The sequence below is a fragment of the Mchenga conophoros genome, linkage group LG10, assembly GCF_057382185.1.
Source record: "Mchenga conophoros isolate Kocher_MC1m ecotype Shallow Benthic linkage group LG10, M_conophoros_male_GT1.1, whole genome shotgun sequence".
NCBI lineage: Eukaryota > Metazoa > Chordata > Actinopteri > Cichliformes > Cichlidae > Mchenga > Mchenga conophoros.
Genome location: NC_140535.1, coordinates 16339035 through 16362106, shown reverse-complemented (window position 1 = coordinate 16362106; position 23072 = coordinate 16339035). Strand labels below are relative to the sequence as shown.

The 23072-nt window shown below is 40.0% G+C and overlaps 1 protein-coding gene across 3 annotated transcripts in view; it reads left to right on the top strand.

Annotated features, from left to right (window-relative positions):
* Positions 1 to 23072, top strand: part of LOC146565601 (serine/threonine-protein kinase PAK 3) — a 49394-nt gene that overhangs the window by 14231 nt on the left and 12091 nt on the right. The window contains exons 1-3 of one of the 3 annotated variants that reach the window (XM_085288867.1): positions 3482 to 3677; positions 20461 to 20654; positions 20793 to 20893. In XM_085288867.1, the coding sequence (XP_085144993.1) occupies positions 20483 to 20654; positions 20793 to 20893 (273 nt within the window). In that variant the 5' untranslated portion in view covers positions 3482 to 3677; positions 20461 to 20482. Of the gene's footprint in view, positions 1 to 3481; positions 3678 to 20460; positions 20655 to 20792; positions 20894 to 23072 lie in introns of those variants that run through there. The other 2 variants (XM_085288869.1, XM_085288868.1) reach the window with 2 other exon arrangements.

Sequence of the window (23072 nt, the reverse complement as noted above, 5' to 3'; positions counted from 1 at the left end):
GGTAGAGCAGCCACACTGATCATTTTATTAGAGATGAAAGAATGTAACTCTCAACGATGCTGCAGTGGTTGTTTCACTTTGTGAACTGAAGAGGAGTTTGGACCCGGAAATGGCTAATGGCGTCAGGCTAAAGAGGGTGATGGCTCTCACAGTGGTGGAGCCTTTGAATTGGCTTTGTAACCCCTTCCAGACTGATAGATATCAATGACTGTGTTTCTTATCTGTTCTTGAGTTATCTGTTATTGAGTCTACTTCTTTGTCAGACAGGTTCCATTTAAGTAAGTTATTGATTAGACTCTGTCTTGCAGTAATCAAGATACCGAAACTGAACTCCGCTTTCCAAAAAGTGTGGTTAGTCGGTTATCTTTGAGTAAGTCAGGAAGGGGGCAAATAGTTTTTCACTGCACTGTATATGTTTTAGACAAGATTCTATGTAGATATATGTAGAAACTCATCTTTCTCTGTCTACAACACTAGTAAATTTCAGACAGGGCTTATTACAAAATGTCACCACAGAGATGCGCTCTGCGTCCAAGGATATTTATAGGATTCTTTATATAAACCTGATCACTGACAGGAGCCTATGGATACTAGTAAATCATGCTCCTCTGAGATTCAGCTGCGACTTGTCCTGTCGGCTCCTGATCTGAGCTTTTACTGCCAAGCATTAGGAAATGATTTGCCTTGTGTATTGCTGAGCTAAGTTTAAGTAAACAGGAGCACATATTTAGAAAAGTATTGCGTGATTCACTGCAGCAGTGAGAATGGAAAATATATTAGTAATGGCAACACACAAATACAGCACAATTCTTGATGGAAGCAGAAAAGCTTAATGTGTGTAAATCCAAAAAAATGTTCTTATTACCATTTGTTGTGCTGATCCTAATTAAAACATGTCATGCATGCTTATCCATTGGGATTTATAATGGGGTAGCAGGTATGAGTACAGAATTTCTAAAGGGCATGTGGCTGTGAAAGAAGCACACCGGCTTTAGTAGGAGGTCTGTGCCCTTTCTAATCATTGTTGCCATCCCGGTTTGGGTTTTGTTTTGTTTGATTGTTTATTTTTTCAGGAGACAAAGGGCCTTCTTTTTTTTAGATTGAGAATCAGTATCCTCAAACACATTTTTTTCCTTTGGTGAAAAGGCTTTGTCATTTTACTTATGCTGTCAGATTTATTGTCATTTTAACACTTTTCTATAAGTGTGCCTATCTGCCTTTTAGTGTATAGTTATCCTTTGTTTCCTTAAGAGCAAAGATTATTTTCAGCTTTAACACTTTCCCCCATATAGACAGCGTTTTACAGCCCTCAGTGTCACCTTAATGACAAGTTTTGTCATTTATATCAATGAAGAAGTGGTTAAAACAGGCTGCAGGGTTTTATAAGCGTTTCCCTAGTAAGTCGATCCCCCTGACTAATTTCCGATGCAACCCAGGTTGTTTTGTTGTGGGAGCAGGGCCGAAACCACTCAGTTAAGAAACAGGAGTCGCCTGTCAAGTTCAAATGTTCTTGTGGCTAAGCTAAATTAGCATTTTTCCTTCTTTTCTATATTGGCAGGGTTTAATGAGTTCATCCTAAACACTTGCCTGCAATAGATAAAAGGTATACTGTCAGAAAATAAATGTGCACTAGATCATTCCTGAATGTAAAATCCTCAAGATTTAAGAGCCTGAGGATTATTACCAAACACTAACACCTAATATTATTCTAAAAAAAATCTAATTATTAAATAAATAATTCAAAGCTGTTTTTTTTTAGTTTTCTTTGAAAATATATTTGCTGTTCATTTAAAAAAAAAATCTTAAAAGCTACCTTCAAATGTGAATGAAAGCACTGCAAGGGGGCATTATCTTCCTGCAGTTCTCCATTTGAGTGAACAGACCGTCACCGAACAGCCATATTACTCTCTGACAAGGAATCGACATTACAGGGGTTGTCAGGACAACCAGCCATGATTCACAGAGCCACAGATAGGCCTCCACCTTGAGCTAAAAGCACTAGCCATGAGACTGAGCAGATGCTGTGCCAGTCAGCCAATCACAGGTGAGATAGAGGAAAAGGATGACATCATAGGCAAATTAGGGCAACTGCAGCGACAGTTTTGGTTGTCGTGTTCGCCTGCTTTTGAACTCAGAGACTCCGGTTTCACTACCTGCAAGTGTTTGGTGGATTTATCTCAAATTTCAAGGTGTAGGGGAACAAACAAACTAAATGAATGTTGGTAAATATTAATATAAAAAAAACCAAACACTGTTATGTTAATTTGTCATTAAAACATGTTCTCAGTTACATTAAAATAGATATGATAAGAGCACTAACCACAAAAGCAACTTTATATATAAACATTGATACAGAAAATTAAATGTTATTTTGTTTTTGTTTTTTTTAAAAAAAAACATGGGGAACATGCAAAGTAGGTAGTTTATCCTTGCATAGCAACAGCAACTAATTTGTTAAATAAGCAAGACAAAGAAAACCCATTAGGCTGAAAGTAGCAGTAGTTGTAGTATATAATAATCAATCCATCTATCTTCTTCCGCTTTGTCCGAGGCTGGGTCGCGGGGGCATCAGCCCAAGCAGAGAAGGCCAGACCTCCCTCTCCCCAGCCACCTCCTCCAGCTTATCCGGGGGAACACCAAGGCGTTCCCAGGCCAGCCGAGAGATATAATCTCTCCAGCGTGTCCTGGGTCTGCCCCTGGGGCCTCCTTCCAGTGGGACGTGCCCGGAACACCTCACCCAGGAGGCGCCCAGGAGGCATCCTTGTCAAATGCCCGAACCACCTCAGCTGGCTCCTTTCGATGTGGAGGAGCAGTGGCTCTACTCTGAGCCCCTCCCAGATGGCTGAACTTCTCACCCTAGCTCTAAGGGAGAGGCCAGCCACCCTTCGGAGGAAGCTCATTTCCGCCACTTGTATCCGTTCTTTTGGTCACTACCCACAGCTCGTGGCCATAGGTGAGGGTAGGGACGTAGATCGAGCTCTATTATAATAATAATAATAATAATAATAATGATAATAATAATAATGATAATGATAATAAAAATGTTTGGATGCATTTGTTTTCTTTTTACAATTAACTGTAAAGTCTCTACTTTTCTTGCAAATTAATTCTCTCTGACTTTGATGCTATTCTAGCAGAAATGTTTGAGAGGCTTTGCCAGTTCTGATTGTTTATATGAACTCACCTGTGTTAAGCTGTTCTGTTCTTATTAAATCTGATGTTTTTTGAAGTTACAGCGGCATGTACTCACAGCTCAGGTTAGCATCGTGTTTAGTGTCTTCCGTGTTTGCAACAGAAACAGTCTTGAGCTTAATGTGCAGCATAATGCCATCCTCCCATCATACTCCCTCTGCAGCTTTGAGCTGTTAACCAGAAAACCAACTGTGTCTGCCTGTTGTCTTTCCCCTCCCCTGGACCAGCTGCCTGCATTAATATTCAACCCCTCAGCCAATCAGCAAACCAGGGTGGATGACATCATGGGCTAGGGAACAGTGAGCAGCCAGTAAAGCATCCAGCCTGCCGAACAAGCTTGCTTTTAGGGTCAGGAACTGGTCTGACAAGAGAATGGCAATCCTGCCTTTAAACTGTCATTAGGACTGTACGGTCAGCGATGAATCTACCACTACTCCGGGCCCAAAGGCGTAACCTGAGCAAGAGAATGTGAAGACATATTTCAGGTAATTCCCTCTCTGTGTGTGCAATAAGGGATGTGGAAGGGGGAGGCAGAGGAAGGAGGAGAGGAGGAGGGGGCTGTGTATGTAGGGGTGCTTTGTAGCCTTTTTTTCTTCCTCCACTCTGCATTCTGCCCTGCTAAGGAGGCAGCTGTTTCATCAGCAGTCTCTCAGTGAGGGCGAGATGGAAATGGATGCCTGCATCAGATGGCACGGGCATGTTTTATATCATTATATACCATCCTGTGCATCACATTGTTTCTGTGTACACTCCCTTTTGCCTCACAAATAGCATCTTTATTGAAGGAGGGGTGCAAAAATCAATGGTGGCATTTGTACAGGCCTTGTGGGTTTGTGTGTGTGTGTGTGTGTGTGTGTGTGTGTGTCAGTCCTGGAGAAATGCAGCAGCTGCAGCGGCAACACTGAAACAAAAAAGAAGCAACGCTATTTTGGGTCTGTAAACCCGCGGCTTATGGATGGATGTGAGCTGTATATGCTTCGGAGGGTACGTGGGTGTGTGTGTGTGTGTGTGTGTGTGTGTGTGTGGGGTGGGGGGGGATGGATGGTTAATATGCTGATGGATGCTCTTTTGTTATCTCTGCACCGCCTCACGTATGGCCTCTCTAGAGTGGGCTTCAAGAAGAAATGAGTTGTATTTCCATTTGTGCCTTTCAGTGATCTCTCACCCACACAGCGGTGAAGTGCCTCCGCTTCCTCGCTTTAACATGGATGTGTGTAGCAGCTTCATGGCGGCTGTGGTGACAGGGAGATATACAACATCTGGTCACCTGACTTCACTGGGGATCGGAGTGGGGGTGGGGGCCGGTGCTGTGAAAGCTGAGCTATTCTACCTCAGATTCTTCTACAGCTCTCGGTGGTGGAGGATGATGGAAGAATTGGCCACAGTACAAAGCTGAATGTGTGCCTCTCCATCACCTGCTCCGATTTTAATTTTGCCGTCCCGGCCAACGTAGAGGAAGGACAGATTCCTCTCCCAGGAAGCACAGTCATCCCTTGAGAAGCAGGGCCTGATGGGAGACCTGTTGTCTGGCTTTAGTGTGAAAGAGGAAGATGTTAGGGAGTCATATCAGTGATTTAGGGAGGGTGAGATGATTATAAAGTGGATTGGGGGAGGGGTTACTGAAGCTGTTGCTCGCTATGAACATTGGCCTTTTACATTGAGATCGATGTCTTGCATGCCCTTTCACACTAATCCTCCTGTCCACACTTCAAGCAAATATGACTGCATTTCAAGCAGTTAAACTACATCTTTTACTACATTTTTGCATTAAAATATTTAAGGTGTCTACTATATAAACTCCTCAACACCAAGGCAGAACCATTGGCTTTTTTCCCCCCATCACAATTTATCTAATATACGCCCAGAACTCTCTGGTTGGTCTATTAAATATTTTTCTTCCCAGTGTAGCACATCACCCAGCTCCAAGCTTTCCAGAAAAACGGCCGGATACAGAGTGGTAATCCAATGCAGCGTCACAATCAGAAGGCGGCGAGACAATCAGGTTTTGCTATACCATCAGAGTAGAAGTGTTTAATATTTATGCATCCCTCTGTCGAACTGATCTGCGAAGCTGTCGCTGGAAAATTCGTCTCCACTGATCTCTTGGCTGTGCTTCACACCAGTCTTAGATGCTCTGCTTCACATGCCACATTGCATTATATATTCATCGCACCGTTATCGACACAGGTCTATTACACGCAAATGGGCAATTAATAGCTCTCCATTTTGTATCTGTGCGTGTAGCTGTTTACCATCAACAGAGCGCGTTCTTACCTGTATGAGCTTTTTTCTGTGAGTTGGTTATGCACCTCTTATATAAAATAGATATCTCCACTCAAAGTGTTATACTCTTGAATTTTCTGACGAGTGCAAAGTATGCTCAGTTTAACTGAAAATCTAAGTGAAATTATAGACTCGGGCATATGTTTGTTATGTAAACATGCACTCTGCTGGCAAAATGGAAGCATATTGTGGCTTGACTTTAATGCAAATGATTTCCCCACTTGTGACCAACTGACCACTGTGTAACTTTAGTACTTTTCTTTTACTTGTGATGTTCATTGATTCATCTGCCCAGGCCCGAGTAGCCAAAATAATGCAGTGTTTTTATTTAATGTGATCTTATCAATAACACAATAGGAGCAGCACTTCATTAGTGTACTGAAATGATCCTTTATTTAAAAAAAACATAACTATGGCAGCCAGTTTGTTTCCATGTGTATTATGTGCTCTTCTGGGTTTCCCCATGTTTTCCATTGCTCAGTGTAACCCAACACACTCGGCTTCTCTTACCTCACCTCAGCTAACAAAAGCAGTAGACACAGAACCTCATCTTGGCCTGTAGCCTGCTAACTGGCCTGCCTGAAATATGATAGCAGGACACACACACACACACACACACAAAACACATACAACTAAGCCTCCATCTGTTGAGGGCTTAGTCTGAATGAGTTATTCTGCTATTGTTAAGTGAAGTTATCGTTTGGGACTCATGCTGAAAGTGTACTGGCCCTGTGTGTGTATACATGCGTGTGTGTGCTTAAGGGTATAGATGTTGAGAGTGGAGCACTGGTCTTATGGTAGGTGTGTCAGAGCTACAGTCTGTGTTGTGGATTAGCATGTTGGATTGCAAGCCATCTGGCCATTTTGTCTCCGAAAGGGGAGGGGAGTAAGCAGGAGAGATGGATGGAGAGAGACAGAGGAAACACTCACACACTGACACATTGACACAGCTCCCTGTGTAATCTCCCTACTTGATGTCTGTTGCTACTTAGACAAATATACAAGCAAGCTTATTCTATCTGTTTATGTGTTGTTTGTCTGGCTGCGTTCATTAAAAAAAAAGATATTGCCTGCAGTTTATAATGTTTCAAATACACACCGCAAATGTAGCCTCATGATAGATATTTCAGATGTATTTAAGTTCTAATGCCTTAACAGTAAGATGGATATTCCAGATGGATGCCGGCTGTGGAGAATATAGGGATCAAATTTTGCAGGGGGAGTGAGAGGGTTGGGGGTGGGTTAACAGATTAAAAAGTTTCTCTTTGTCATGGGTTTGCAGAGAGTTGGAGAAGTGAGTGAGCTTGAATAAGTCTGAAGATGAACAGATAGAAAAATATTAAAGGCCATCAAGTAGGAATAGTTTCCAGAGAACGAAAGGACTCTAGATGATCTGCAGATACTGTGACCACAAGGTGACTGTTTAATCTCCTCTTTTATAAGATGTAACTCCCTGATCGTTTGAAATTCACTTTTCAGACCTTTTCTTATTATTATTCTGGTTGTATGTGCTTTGCTTCTTAATGAGAGAACTTCACAGTTGCTCCATCTTTCATGATTGTATATCAAAGATTCTTAGTGTGTTTGGAAAACATCTGGAGAGCCAAAGAAAATTCAGGGCAGAGTTTTAATGGAAAAAGTTTTGCTTTTGTCCATATGATCTTAGCTTTGTGTCTTCAGGTAGAGGAGACCTTGGAGCAGTGTTGACGCACTGCTTTGCCTCCAGATGAACTACTAGTGCTTCAGTTTGTGGTCTCAGTTGCATCGAAGTAGAGTGAGCGTGTCTCAGCTGATTCTCTTGTTGACACAAATATTAGTCCCATGCTAGTGTTTGCCTATGCAAAACCACAATGTAGCTCTGTGCACTTAGCAGGGGAAAGGTTATTAAAGTAGAGCACAGTCGGCTGTAGTGAGAGAACAGTAAGGCTATGCGATGAACAAACAGAACACACCACAAAGCTTTTTAACGCTTCGCACAGTTTCAGGGGAAACTATTTAGTGACCTTGAATACTTTGCTGGAATAAAAAAAAAAAAAAGAAAGCACTTGGGGAGACTGTTTCCACTCTTTCCTTCAGTCATTACAATTGGTACATCTTAGCCCTTTCAGTGGTACTCGGAGCAGGTGCACCAGCTGGCTTAGGAGGGAAATCATGCCCCTTTCTGCCTCCAGATGGCCCTCGGAAAAGCTCATCCATCCCACAATAGTGGATAAAACCCTGTGGTACCTTTTTTTTTAAAACCTGACAATAATAAAACATGTGATGCTCACCTGTACTTAGACATGCTATGGGTTGTATAGAAAGTCAGGTCAGCAGTCTTTGAAGAAAGAAATGAAAGTATAGTTTGATTCTAAACTGAGACAAATTACCTGTTAGTCATGAGACTTTTTACCTGTAATAAGCCTGTAAAATGAAAAACTAGGTGTGTGAATGCTGCCTCTTGTTATTCTTTTTGGAATTCATGTTGAGGTTATAATTTACATTTAAAGATTCATGAATCTTTATTAATAGTGTTTTTATTTCATATAAATAAAACAGTGGATTACAACCATCTGCTCTGTTCAAGGATTTGAGGGTTTCCTACCTCAACCTCATACCAATTTGTAAAATGTTTTAGACATCTTGAGTATTTTGCAGTTTATACATTTAAGAACATAACAAATCAAGATTTTTGTTTAAATCTGTCGTATTGCTTTTACAGTAAAACATTTTCTCAGGTTGATCTGATATACTTCTATTAAGGATGAACATATTATACTGGGCATTTGAAGGTTTTCTTTTACTTTTATGGAAATCATCATCTTGGTTTTCTGAGAGCAGATGTAACCATAATTAGAAAAGGGGATGGAGTGCTAAGTTAGCAGCTAACCTTTACATGCTTGGTTAAATAACTGCATCTATAACCTTGACTGGACCTCACAGTAAGCCATAATATTTGTTTAATAATCATGTTTAAAATGCTGGATTAACAGATCCAGTTCACTGACTCAAATTAGTGGAGGTAAGACAGGTGCCCACATCAGTGTCCCCATTCAACCAATGTAGCCAAGCCCCAAATTTAAATCTTAACCTTCTGTCTGTTTTATTGTTGTTGGATTTTTTTGTATCAGGCCATTCCCGTAGTTTTGTCATTTTTAACAAAAGAAAGTATTAGGATTTGTTATTGAATTGCAGTGGGCTTCAAGTGGTTGCTGGATATACTGCACTTTTAGCACATGCTTAATCTTTCAGCCCTGGAGTGTACTACTAAGTGTGAAGTAATCACTCAGTTGAAGATCAAAAGACCTGGACTGGAACCTCTCAAAAGAGATGCTCTCCGCCCTTGTCCCATTCAACTCTGGAAAAATTTGTTCATGGAGAGAACATGATCTCACCTGGATGCCATCCAATTGCCAGCTGTACTGGGCAAGTTTGAGCTAAATGGTTCCTGTAGCCAGGTGAACTTTCTATTCTCGTACTACTAGCAGAATTGAGCTGAGGTTTTACTAGTAATTTTTCTCTAGCAGATTTATAAATTAGTCCGGAACACAGTTCTTCTATCAATATTCCTTCTTACTCCCACTGTAGATACATCAGACCAATAAGCAGAAGCATTTGAGTTTGATTTTTCTGTCAGTGTAAAGAAACTGATCCAAAGTTAACCGATGGATTTGGAGCAAACATTAAAAACAGTTGCCTATTGAAGCAGGATTTGCTTGCTTCGATGTAACCTCATGGTTAATCAATAACGATAAAGGTCTTAAATGTCGATTTTCAGTCATCAGAAACTCGTCTATTGCTAAGCTAAGTCTATTCTCTAGGTGAGGCTCATGCATCAAAGAAAAGCAGACTCTGACCACAACACAATTTTACCTGGAGGTGGGCTGTCAGGATGGGCTAAGAGAGGCTTTTTTGAATATGAGGAATGAGGAAGCTCATCCTGTTAGGGAAAGTATTGATCAGTTTGCTCTGTTATGTCATAAATGCCCATAAATAAACTACTAGTCATAGAAATGTGCTTTGAATACAGTTAGAATTTTCTGTCAGGAAGGAATTATCACATGTTAACAATGCTGCTTAGCTCATTTATACTGCTGGCAGTTCAGATCTGATAGAAATTTACCACCTGACAGGATAAACTGCTTCAATTAAAAAGTACTTCTGTTCCAGCTCATACAGAGAGAGCCACTCAAACTGTCATAACACACAGGGAACGGTAATTTTGTCAGCTCTGGCTGTTCACTAGTACTCGTAACTATAGTTTATTCAATTATTTTAGAAAGTGTCTTCTAACCTAATATTTTTTGCAATATTTACACAAAAATCTACAGCCAATGAGAAAAGCAGCACTGCAGGTTTAAGACATGACATGGTGTGTGTGTGTGTGTGTGTGTGTGTGTGTGTGTGTGTGTGTGTGTGTGTGTGTGTGTGTGTGTGTGTGTGTGTGTGTGTGTGCATACACACACTTGAGGGAACAGCACTCGAGCAGGTTCGCCAGAACTAAATATTAAATGACAGAGTGAGCTCTCAAGCCTCCCCAGCAGGGGAATTTGGGAAAGGATGGTGCTCAGTAAAATGAGAGTCATGCTGGAGTGTAGACTGTGGGGGTAAAATGAGCCTGCAGTTTCTGCTTTGTTTTAAATATGAGGATCGGTGTACCCAAATCTGTCAGGAGAGTGTTGTTTAATTGAAAGTAAGTGAACCAAAGGGATAATATTTGGTAATACCACTGAATCCTTTGAATGCGAGGGAATAAATTGGCTACTGAAGAGAAAATAAGGCAGGTTATATCATCGTGCCTTTGCAATCTAATCAGTGTTGTGCTAATTGGAATGGGACAAGATCAATGTAAAACTTAACAGCCAAGCAAAAGGGTTCATTGCAGTAATCTAATTTAGCAGCATAGGTGAGAATATTGTGCAATATTTCTTCAGTGTACAAATATAAGCACCTCAAAACTGAGTGATTTTATCTTCTTAGTTTTTATCTAAATGGTTTAGCTACTGGAACGCTTAATTTATTCTTGTCATTTGCAAAAAGTCAGATATGTATGATACGCATACTGTCCAATTTACATTAATTTAATTAATAGTGATTTAATTTACACTGATTAGATACAGTTTCAGTTCAAAGTTGGGAATCCTTTGGAAATTTTTACATTTCTGCCTAAATGTGACACAAACCGTGAACATAACTTTCATATATCGGAAAAGTAGCAAAACAACCCAACTAAACTGTGGTGGGGCGTGGTCTGCGGTGCCGTGCAGGGAGGGCTCATGCACCTGCGCGGCATCCCCAATTACACCCACCGACCTACATAATTGTGTTGTTGTGTGTTAGTTTTTTGTGGTGTGATTTGCAGCTGACAGCCGAGAGCTGCAGCTAGAATAAATAGAATGGCTCTAACACCGAATCTGTGGTCCTGCCGTGTCTCAGTCACGCCACATAAACAAATGAAATGCGAGTAGAAACAAAGCAAGTAAACGTCAACTGTTGACCGTTAGTTTGATGGTAAAAGTAGAATCAGGTGTTAGGGTGCTGCCTGTTTTTAAATTAAAACAAACATGTATCTAAGTCTGATCTTCAAAACAATCAAAGGAATAAATCATGGCATCAACAAGTGAGATTTATTGATTTTCATCAGTCTGAACAGGGTTACTTAATAAAACAAGACCAGTCACATTTCGTGTGACCTTGGCATTGATCAGATTTTCACCAAAATTAATCAGCTCAAGCTGTTATTAATATCTGCCGTCACACAAAATTTGAACTTGATATCTTGAAAACTGTGGATGCTAAACTGCTAACAAACAGACAGAGAGACAAACATATTGCATGCTCCCTCCCTTCGGGGAGAGAAAAAACATTTGGAGCAAGGTTATTATAGTTAACTGAAAGCTAAAACTTGATGTGAAAAAAACATTTGAACTCACTAAAATAAAAATTAAAACTGCTTTCAAACTCAAGACCACTGTTACCCTCCACAGGAGTGGTTTAATTTAAGAAACCGTGGGTAATCTTTAAGCAACTAAAAGCCTCTCTCAAGTTAGCTAATGGTCATATTTGAGTCCACTATGATGAGAAGACTGGATTAAATGGTATATCTGACAGGGTTGCAAGGAGAAAACCCAGAACTTCACTAAAGGAACAGTGGTTTTCATCTTCTGTCTGTTAAAGATCACATGAGAAAGCCAGAAACATATTGGAAAGCCTTTGTCGACAGATGGGAACGAAAGGAAAACGTTGCATTTCCTGCAAAAGAACCTCAACCTTGGTGGTGTTAGTGACATGGGTTGGGTCTGATTTTACTGCATCTGGGTCAACGTGGTTTGGATTGTTCCTAAAGAGGAATACGTGAAATTCTTGTTCTTCTACCAATAGATATATTGTGAGAGGAACCTGAAGGGAAGAGTTCATGTCAGGAAAACCCCAAACATCCCAAATTTGAATGCGCCCGAGCATTAGAACAGGATACAGTTCCTGGAAGCCAAAGTGCAAGGCTGCATTTAGTTTAACTGCACAATAGGACATACAGTACTCGACATACTAAAGAGCTATTCTTTTTCTGTACATACATATGTATATAAGTAGCATTTCCCACAATTGATAAATGACCGGGTGTAATATTTTCATTTAATTTGTTTAATATTTATAATTTCTTTCCTATACATGTGGTTTTGTAGACTATGATCGGATGAAACAAGATCATACTCTGGCTCGTGTCTAATAATAGGTCAGTGATCAGAGATATTTCCAAACTGTGCTGTGCATTTTAAAAAAAGAAGAAGAAGGGAACAGAGAGCTCTATTACAAACACTGGATTGAAGTAAAACACCACGTTCTGTCTTAGAAAAGCTACTTGGATAGAAAAATATACTGTATGTGCATCAGCTGTGTTTCAGACCTCAGATCTCTGTGTTAATGGACATTTGAAGTGCTATTTCAAAGTGTATTTGAAAGCTGTTTCATTCATTTACTTTTTCCTTTGATATTGTGTAATCATGCTCTAGTTGGCATATTATGAGCGGGTATAAGCCTTTTTACTCACACGATTAAAAGATGTTCATAGCTTTCCCCCAAGGCGCGTGTATCCCCTAAAAATAGATGTTTTTTTTGTTTGTTCCAGTGAAACATGTGATTCTTTTTACCCTGGAAAAATAAACAAATGAAAGAAGTCTCACTCTTTGTGCAGGGAGGCATACTTTTGAATATGTTGTAAACCTGTCATCAGGCTCTTGATCAGGTATGGTTATTATATTATGGAACTTATATTAACTGTATTGGCATGACTATTAGAAGTGTGACAACATCTTTCTACATACAGCCAAACTTCCCCCACTGAAACATGAAACGAGGAATAAATTTGCACACCTCTGTCTCACCTGCCACCTGTTACAATAAAAGTGTGTGAGGCAGCTGTGACTTGTCCCTTTCATGAACCAGACGTTGGAGCTGTATGCAAAGCAGAGTTACAGAGTGTTGCAGTAGAAGCTTTAAACCAAAGAAGTGAAGCTTCATTTGACAAAAGTTGAAATGTCAGAATTTCTTTTGTGACTCGGGAATCAAGTCGCTGTCATGAGTTTTAGATGTGCTTTTGATGCTTTTACTTTTTCTTTTAAATGTTGAACAGTATTACATTAAATTGTAAAATTCACTTTACTAATGCAGAACAATAGAAAGTAAGAGCTGTAGTTTGAACATTTGCGAGCTTTAGAGGTGCTTGTGTGCGCATTTTGTTACTTTTAAGAGAGTGCACCCACTATCAATTCCAAGGTTTTACATATCACACATCATATATCCATTTTAATACAACCATGTCATTCTAAATTCAGTAAAAAGCCAAAATGCTGAAACGGTGTGTGCAAAAAATCAATAAATGGAACAAAAAAGAATATTTACCTTTACTGTTTCAGATGTCACCACTTATATTCTCTGTTTGATTTCACCAAACATGATACTGTGCTATATCCAAACATCTCGTGCCAGCTCTCAAGCACGGTGGTGAAGCAGTGATGATTTGAGCTTGTTTTGTAGCCACACGGTACCTTGGATGATCTGATATCCTCGTGTTGGTGTTGTTCCCAGACCATCATGAAAATGTTGTTCCAGGTTCAACATTGCAAGTGACCAATCACATTTTTGTGACGTTATTCTTTTGCGCGCCAAGCCATTCATGCATTTATGAAATTCCAATGTTGCAAGGACAATATCAATTCTGCTTACTGTTTATTAAAGGGTTACGGTTAGGGTCAGGGTCCGTTGATCGGCGGACAGAGGCGGTTTCACGCAGCTTTATTACAGTTTTTTGTTTTACGCCGGTTTTTCCCGAAGTCGCAAAAGTATGACGTCACAACATTCTGATTGGTCACTTGCAATGTTGATCCTGGAACAACATTTAGTATGATGATCTGGGAACAACACCAACACGAGGATATCAGATCAACCCGGTACCTTGCAGTCACTGAGTCCATGAACACTTTTTACCAAAGTATTCTAGAGCCTTACAGCTAAAACTTAGCTCGAGTTGAGTCATAACATAGGCCAGTGATCCCTCAAATACTAGCAACTGTACAAAATGATGGCTGAAAAAGAAAAGAATCAAAGTGGACCGGTCAAAATCTAAACCTCAACCTGATTGAAATGCTCCCTTAATAGAGCTATGTATAAGCACGTGCCTGTAAACCTTAATGAACAAAATTCCCTTTTTTTCAAAGACTGGTTCTGCAAGCAAGGTTTAGAAGAGTGTGCTTACACACATCATTTCAAGTTGCGTTTACCTTATTTTAAGACCTGGTTAGGATGGGATCATTTGTTAGGTCCTGATATGTAAAACCTTCGAACTGACAGATGCCGTACTGTGTTTTTACCATGACTGTAGCTGTGTGCCTTTGCTTCCTGTGCTTATGTTGAGATAAACAATCTGCTGACTGCATTATCACATGTCCCTGTTCAGACATAGGAGTGGCACCAAGCTTCTCATCTGTCTGCAACAAACTGTCAGAAAGTGTTAATGTGGATGACAATCCAAGAACTGCCAAAAATAGGTTTTTAACTGTCAGTGTCAGTGCCTGAAGAAATAAGGATTTTCTGACTTACCTATTTACTGAAATATTGTACACCAAGTTTCAAAGCATAGTCACAGCCTTGTATTGATAAATGAAAACAGCCATTAATTTAGTTTGACCACGAGTCCTCTTTAACAGACATGAATGTCAGACATCGCTTCCCCTGCCCCCCAGTTGAAATGCAAGGGGATGACATATGGAAGCGGGCTACATGACTGCGGGTTTTCTTCTGATCTTGAGGGTCCAGCCACGGGGGAGACGGGCATTTGTGTAGTTACATGTTGACAGCTGTTATTGTGTGACACTGTGTGCGTCTGTAAAGTGAAATTTATCTGACCCTGTGTTTATAAAATGCAGAGTAAAAGTTCTGTACAGATGGAGCAAATAACAATGATGATGTGCAGCTTCGAAGTATCCCTCCTTCCTCCTTATCTTTTGACCGTCCTCAAGCTGTCTATCCCATCCCAAGTAATCAGCATCCTTCATAGAAGGACAGCCGAAGCCAAGTCAACCAGAGAGCGTGTCCTAATCAGGGGCATGGAGAGCTGAGCTTATGGAGCCCTCCCCCCACTGTGGGGCCATTACTGGGCTGCCATGGGCTCAAGATTAGAGCCTCTTCCTGTGGTTAGCCATTCAAATTCAGCATTAATGTTTGAAAGAGCAAGGAAAATGCCTACTCTTCATGGATATATCAATATTTTATAGAAGAGAAATGTGAAAACATCTCCAGTAATGTCTGTGCTGGTTTAGTGTTTTATCTTATTTCTTTTTAGGAGGCTTGCACATTTGTATATCGCTGTCAAAATGTCACATTTTTCTAAAGCAAGTCAAAAAGGATGACGCTGGGGGTGTAACTTCTGTCAAATTAACATGTCATGGATCATTGTTACAGCTGCAGTTCTCCTCTTCTGCATTTTGACTCAATTAAAAGTGAAACGATGGAAATCTGTCTTACAATCCTTTTTCCCCGTTGCAGGTGTAGTCCAGCCTCGTACCAGTAAATTCAGTATCGGTAAAAGTCATTTGTACACTTGATGTATAAGAGACTGGGCTGTGTGTGTTTCAGAAATAGTAGCTGCTTGTTTCAGGGACAGTGTACTTACTGACTGCTTGCCTGCCTGTCAGTCTGCACAGTAAATAGGTCAGTGTTTTATGTGAGCGAAGAATCGGTAATGTCTGGGCCTTCATGAATCTGCCATCTTTAGCCGTTCAGCAGAACTGCCGGCAGGAAGGTGATAAGCTAAACAGCCATACAGCATTAGAGACCACATTTAGATTTGTAATATCTAACTGATGCTGCTGCTGCTGCTGTTTTTGTTTGTTGTGCTCACTCACGACTGCCTGTCATTAAAATAAACAGAAGCATCCCGAAGAGGGTTTTGGGGATTTTTTTTTTTAGCCATCATTCAGCCACGTTGCTTTCTGAGGACAGTTCTTTCCTAACGTTATCATATTTATGAGCACTTCAATGTTTTTATATAAGTGGTGTGTGCTCTCGAGGAGGACACGAGTATTGATGAAGCAAAGGAGCCCTTTCAGACAGGTACTCGTTTCTAATAATCTGACAATATGTCAGCTTCACGTGTGACCGTGCACCTCTGAAAATTTGCCACAGTAAACCCACTTTTACTTTTGTGACATCACTCTGCCCAAACTGCTCGCAGAAGTTCCTTTAAATTGGTTTATTATTGTGTGCTGGAAAAAGTCTGAACAGATTCATCAGCTGTTCCGTAAATTGTCATCATCAGAGTGCAGACGACCCCGCTCATGTGCGTTTTAGTCGTCAGAGACACACCGACCTCTCCAAAGCCACCTAACTCCATCCATATATGTTGCTTTCTCCCACTCGCTCTAAAGCTTCACATCTATTACAGTGACATATTTTTTTTAACTAAACCTTTACATTACAGCAGGTATGTGACGGGTCAGGCTAATGAGACATAAGTAGTGACTGCAATCTGAAATTGGACAAAACATTAAAAGGAATAAGTCAGTGTATTGCTTCCAGCTGTTTCTATAAATATGCATTCCTGTGACTGTGTGTCATCCATGCTGATGATCAAAGTAACTATTAAAATAGTTTCACCAACACTTTTTTATATCACTGATGGGGACTGTGTAGGGTGTACCCAGCCTCTCGCCCTCTGACAGCTGGGATAGGCTCCATCCGCAGCCTGCCACTGTGAATTGCATAAGCGGATGGATGAGTTGTTGGGTAGAAGTCCATGTAACTGTATGTATTGTGAGCCCAATGCATCACGCATGCGTCATGGCTCCTTACTCCTCTGTTTAATAACAGAATGGCTATTAGAAGCCAACAGTTTTACAAATCCATGTCTGAAAAGGGGGAACAACTAACTCGACTAAACCTCAAGAACTCATTAGTTTTATATTTGAAAAGTTCAAACTCTCCTGTCGTTGTTTGATGTTGTAACCACCGATTCTTCCCTCCATGTTTTCAGACCAGATATTGACTCGACAGATTAGAGCCCCATCGCTGTTGGCAGGTCTCGCTTGTTTAATGCGCACGTTACTGAATCCACTTCTGTGCGTGACTGTAAAAGCAGTGTGACTTCTATCGAAGCAAAACTGATAGCAAAAAAAAAATGATGTTAACGGATTAACAGAGGCTTTAGTCGCAGCTGTGTGAGTCTTAACAGGACAGGGATGTTTGTGTTTTTGCAATGATCCATAGACAAGGTAGACAGACAGCTTGGATGCCACTTTGTGACACTAAATCACTTATAGTGCTGCACTTTTTCACCGATTATAAAAAATTATACCCCGTGAACTCTCTTAATAGGATAGATGACAGACAGTCAGCCGGTCTGGTTATGGATCATTTAGAAACGATCAGTAACTGTGATTGAGAAGCAAAGAAAAGGATATGAGGAGGAAAAAATCAAAAGCTTAAATAAAAGTTTAGATGTCAAGTTCAACAGTATTTCCACACTCGCTGTAAGCCTGGTGCCACAGTATTAAGCCATAAAGCTTAATAATCCCTGCGATCCTTCAGCTAAATTTGGCTGATTGTGTCAGATTGCATACAAAGGTTACCAAACCTTGTCTTCCTTATTGCCTGGACAGCCGTGCTGTATACACGCCCTGTTTCTTTAATGTGTCCACATTGTGAATTTCCTCTGTAAATAGCAGAGTTTTGTTGGGTTTTGTTGTCAGTGACACGCCCAAACTCCAACCTAAGCAAACCTGTTTTTTGTTGTCGTCTGGAGTCTCGCATGGAAAGCGCCAGCATAGTGCTCCCCCACCAGCAATATATCTCATAAGATCTTTGAAATGCGGTATTAAAATAATAGCAACGACATAGTGGCGTTTTAAAATCATAGTATGTCTCTGGAGCTGACTGGTTATTCAAAAATAGTTGGTGCCTTCTAGCTAAGCCAGATCAAAATCTAATTTCAGTTAACCGTGAGTCACTTTTTTTTTTTTTTTTAACAGATCATTCTTGGGAAAGGGTGATTTAAAGGTTTCTCAAGGATTCCACTGATGTAACCTCTGTTAAAGGAAGATGCTGCAATATTATTTTTATCCCTATCTTCCAGTGGTGGAACGCTTCTTGTTTTCAGTTCTTGTTCATGTTCATGTTTTACATTTCAACTCTACATTCATCTACAGCGAGCTGGGCTGCTATTGAATGCCAGCAGTGTGCATGGGCTGATATTCGCCAAATAATTTCCGGCAGTCGTTGTTGAATAGTTAATCTAATTGAAAAGATCGCAGTGCGAGCTATCACGTCACTAGCAGAGGAGAATACCAAATGCTGTCTAATTAATTAGACATAAAGATTATGTTGGCAGCTTTTATCTCAGATCCATGTTTAATCTCCAAGCTTTTATTCAATGTAATATAAACTTTCACATATTTTGTAGTTTGTTTCTTACGAGTCATAAACTCAATTCCTTACACATTAAAGCATATTGGTAATGTTATGCAACGGAAGAACATGTTTAATGTTTAAATGGAATAATGAAATCTGTTTACTGAATCCGTTGGATGTTTACATTCAATCAGCAGTTAACAGGGAAACAGTTAATGATGATGTTGTTTTTGTGGGTTTTTTTGTTCTTAATCTGACATGTTTCTGAGGTAGTTACTGCACAGTTAAATAAACAAACAATGAGCATGTTTTGAGAAGCCTTGATTTGTGGTTCTGGTGTCCTGCCCAAACAGGTTTATGATGAAATGACACATTACTGACAAATCCCTTTCACAACAAGACAAGAATTTGAGGCAGCAGATGGAGATAGCCAGAGGTATTGTGTAATAACGCTGGTAACTGTCAAAATCTGATGAAACGGTGGCTTCTTATCATGTCGCATCGTTCCACTAATCAAGTTCTTTTATTCCAAACCAGTTCTTTTGGGACGTTAGGGAAGAGTGCAGCGTGATCTATCAAACTGTGCCTAGTGGAGGAGGAGATGGTTAAGTACAATTGTAAAGGCCACCACGAAGGCACGTGTGTGATTCGTCAAAGGCAAGGCTCGCTGTGTAAAAGCTTGAGAGCGTGTCTTTGTTCGCTTATGTAGGTCTCAAGCAAGGGGGCGGCCCACATGGATGGCCCGCTTTCTGGGATGCCTGTGCTGCACATCACATGATGGGCTTGGCCTCAGGGTGCGGCACTCAAGGAGTCTAAGATGTGTAGATGCAATGGGTAGATGGAAGATTAGAGCATGAGTGATGGAAATATTTACTCTTGCCAGATTCTCTGAGAATCAGTTCTTGGTTGTTGAGTCAACCTTTAAATCTAAATTAGATTTAAATCTGCCGTGCAAAATATCAGCCGTGTCCACATAGGAAGAATTAAGTGTACTAGTACTGTTACTTATATTTAACCAGGAAGTACTCCTGAAATCAAATCTCTTTTACAAGGGAGAAAATCAGAAACATAATCAGAATCCTTAAGGAAATTATATGGTTACAGTTGCTCCAAGACAATAAGGACAGTAACAGACTGAACTAAATGAAATAATACAATAGATTACAAAGCTACAAAATATAAGAAATAGCTGTAATATATAGAAATAGAACTTTTAAATATCAAGAAACATTGTGACTCCTTAAACCCTCAAGAAATTAATCAATTAGTTTTAATAATTATTACCTTATCCATCACTTGAAGGGCTGATGGTTTGGTCCCGCAATCACTCCACATACCGAAGTTTTGCTTACCAAGACACTGAAACTCCTGATGGCTGTTGGACTTCTTGCATGGCAGCTTAGCTGTTACTATAACACTATAGCACTGTAAAGTGCTTTAAGTACCACTGAGGTAGAAAAATTTAAGTGCACACCATTTGCATGAACATATTAATATAAAATACCACTGTGGATTGTTTTTTTTACTGTGGCTTTTCTACTGTAAAACTGCCCCTTAAACTCCATGGCTTGCTCCTGACCTTAATAAAGATCAATCAGGCATAGCTTCTTCATGAAGTCATGCGCAGCCACAATCCTGGCAGATCAGCTGATCTCACTGCCAGTCCATATTAGATGGGGTGTGAGCCGATGGCCTACACGACCTACAATTTTAGCCTGTCCACGGGTGCTGTGCATCAGCAAACCGCTTTGCAACCCACCAGCTCCTTCTTTTCATGTTGTATCTGACTTACTCATTGTCATTACTCATTGGTGTTACTGATACCTGCTCCCTTTTACACAGCAGGTCTTGGTGAACCAGAACACCTAATATGTACTACAAATGGAAATAATGCTTTTGTGTATAAAAAATGGTATTCCTCAGTTTAGCAAACTTAACATTGTTGTGTATTATGCATAGGGCTAAGTGCAAGTGAAATTCAAAGCTAAGATCAGTGCAGAGGGTTTTTGTAGCTTTCATCACCTGCTGCTGTTTGAGTTCTTACTGATCTATACATAGACTTTTTCACACTGAGCTCCTACACCTCTCTCCTTCTCTCTTTCCCAGGGCATTGTGAGTGCTACTAAAGATGTCTGATAGTGTTGATATTGAAGAGAAACCACCAGCCCCCCCCTTGAGAATGAACAGTAGTTCCCGAGACTCTTCATCAGTGAATCACGCATCCAAACCGCTTCCAATGGCTCCTGAAGAGAAAAACAAGAAGGTCCGCCTGCGTTCCATCTTCCCCGGGGGAGACAAGAGTGAGTATCCTTCTCAACATGTCGCCTTCAGGCTCAGCAGCACATTGGATCACATGGTTTACTTGTTTCCTGTGTGTAAAGAAAAAAAATAGATGTTATAAATGAGCTTGTAAGCAGATTTTTGTCAATTTCCTTTAGCAAACAAGAAGAAAGAGAAGGAACGTCCTGAGATATCCCTACCCTCAGACTTCGAACACACCATTCATGTTGGCTTTGATGCTGTAACAGGAGAATTCACAGTGAGTATCGCTTTCACCCGATGATCAGGCATATAAATGAGGACAGATGTGCTTCTAAAATTCACCTCTCATTTGAAAGCAAACTTACAGGCACACATTTCAAAATTCACATTTCCCTAAATTGATAGAGTCAGCTAGTAATTAAATTTCCTCCACATAGGTTTGGTAATACAAGTGACCCGAATGACAATCACTCGAACCTATCAAGTGAAACCTGCACTTGATTCCTTCAGTGTTTCCTGGTAAATTACATTTTAGGTCCAGGTAATGCCAAAGACAATAGACTGTCTTTGGCATTACCTAGTTTGTGATTCAGTAGAGCAGTTCCAGCACAGATTTTTAAATGCAAAGGTAATTATTCTAATTATTTAAAGCTTTACAGATGTATGAATACAATTTACTACTCTGTGGTGAATTTTGAACAGTAAAAACTACAGTCTTGGGTAAAACTAAGTTCACCACATTATTCAATAACTCGGGGAACCACCTGTAATAGCAATAATGTGAAGTAATTGTATGTCTCTCACATCATTGTGGGGGAATTTTGGCCCACTCTCCTTTATGTTCCTTCATTTTACTGAAGTTTGCGAGCATTTAATTAAACGCAGCTCTATTAAGGTTCTGCAAAAGCATTTTATTCAGGTTGAAGTCTAGACTTTGACTTGGCCACTGCGACACCTTTTTTAATTTTTTATTTTTCAGCCATTCTCTTGTAGATTCATTGCTGTGCTTGGGATCATTGTCCTGTGCCATGACCCAGTTTCTGTCAGACAGCCTCACATTTGACTCTAGAATATTTTTTGCTATACCAGAGAAGTTTTTAGTCGAATTAATGACTACAAAACAAGCCCCAAATGTGGTGCTGTGCATTATGGCCAGGCATCTCCACGTTGGTTTCCCTTGTCCAAAGGACATTGTTCCCAAAGTCTTGTACTTTGTAAACCTAAACTATCCCGCCGTGTTCTTATTAAAGAGAAAAGGATTTCTCCTGGCAACCTTTCCAAACAAGCCATACTTGTTCAGTCTTTTTCTGATTGTACTGTCATAAACTTTAACATTTAACATGCTGAGGCCTGTAGAGTCTAAGATCTAGCTCTTAATTTTTTGTATGGTCTGACCTTGGGATGAATTTGCCAAATTGTGGGGCTGTGTTAACACACATTTGAATGCTCCAGACCAGCAAACTGCTAAAACTTGTGTTTTTTTATAGATGTGCTCACACTGGCTGATAACCAGCTCATCAAGTGCACTTTACGATAAAACGATAAAAACAACATATTAACATATTCGTACACCCACTCACTCATAATAACAGAGATACATATATTGAACCTAGACTAGTTTGACAGTGCTGGGAATAAACTACTAATGCAAAGTCTAGTCTAGTCTGTCCTATACTAAAAAATAATTGTAGGAAGTTTGCGTCTTATCATCACAACCCTATAAAAACGTCCTTACACTAAGGATTACATATTCGGGACTATTTGACTACCAAATGTGCAGCACAGGACCAGTAACAAATAGTTCCTTGTTCATTTAAAAGCTATGTGCCTGTGACACACAGAGCTCTTTTAAGAGTTTTGAAGCAGCCACTTTTACTTGTTTCAGGGTTTTCAGGGAGAATAAAGTACATCGCTCTCGATTTTTCCCTTGATCTCCCTCCAAGTATGATTTCTTTTTTTTAACCTCCATTGCCAGCCTTTTTTCCTCCAGCAGCTGATTTGCTTTTAATAGTAAAAATGTGCATGAGTTTACAAAGCTGGCATGAAAGAAAGCCATTGTTGACGGATATTCACTTCCCATTAAAGATAAAAAAGAATTGTCTCAAAAGATTATTTTATGCTCCGAGTAAAGAAAGCAATAATGCTTTTATACTAACCAATTAAATACAAGGATAAAGCTAGCGGCTTTCTTTTAAAATTCATTTCTTATAAAAAGCTAATCAATTTTTGTTGTTGACTGGCAATATAAAGAATATTTATTTACATGGAATATTAAGGATCTTTTTATTTAATCGATGTGTTTCAAATTGTTGATCACTGAGCTTTAGTGATCAAATATACCATGACGTTAAAAAATGTGAGAAAAGCCTACATAAACATTTTGTGTTTCTCTCAGACACAGATTGATCCTTTTGTCTCGAGATGCTTTAACCTGTGGCCTCTGTCTCTTTGTAAAG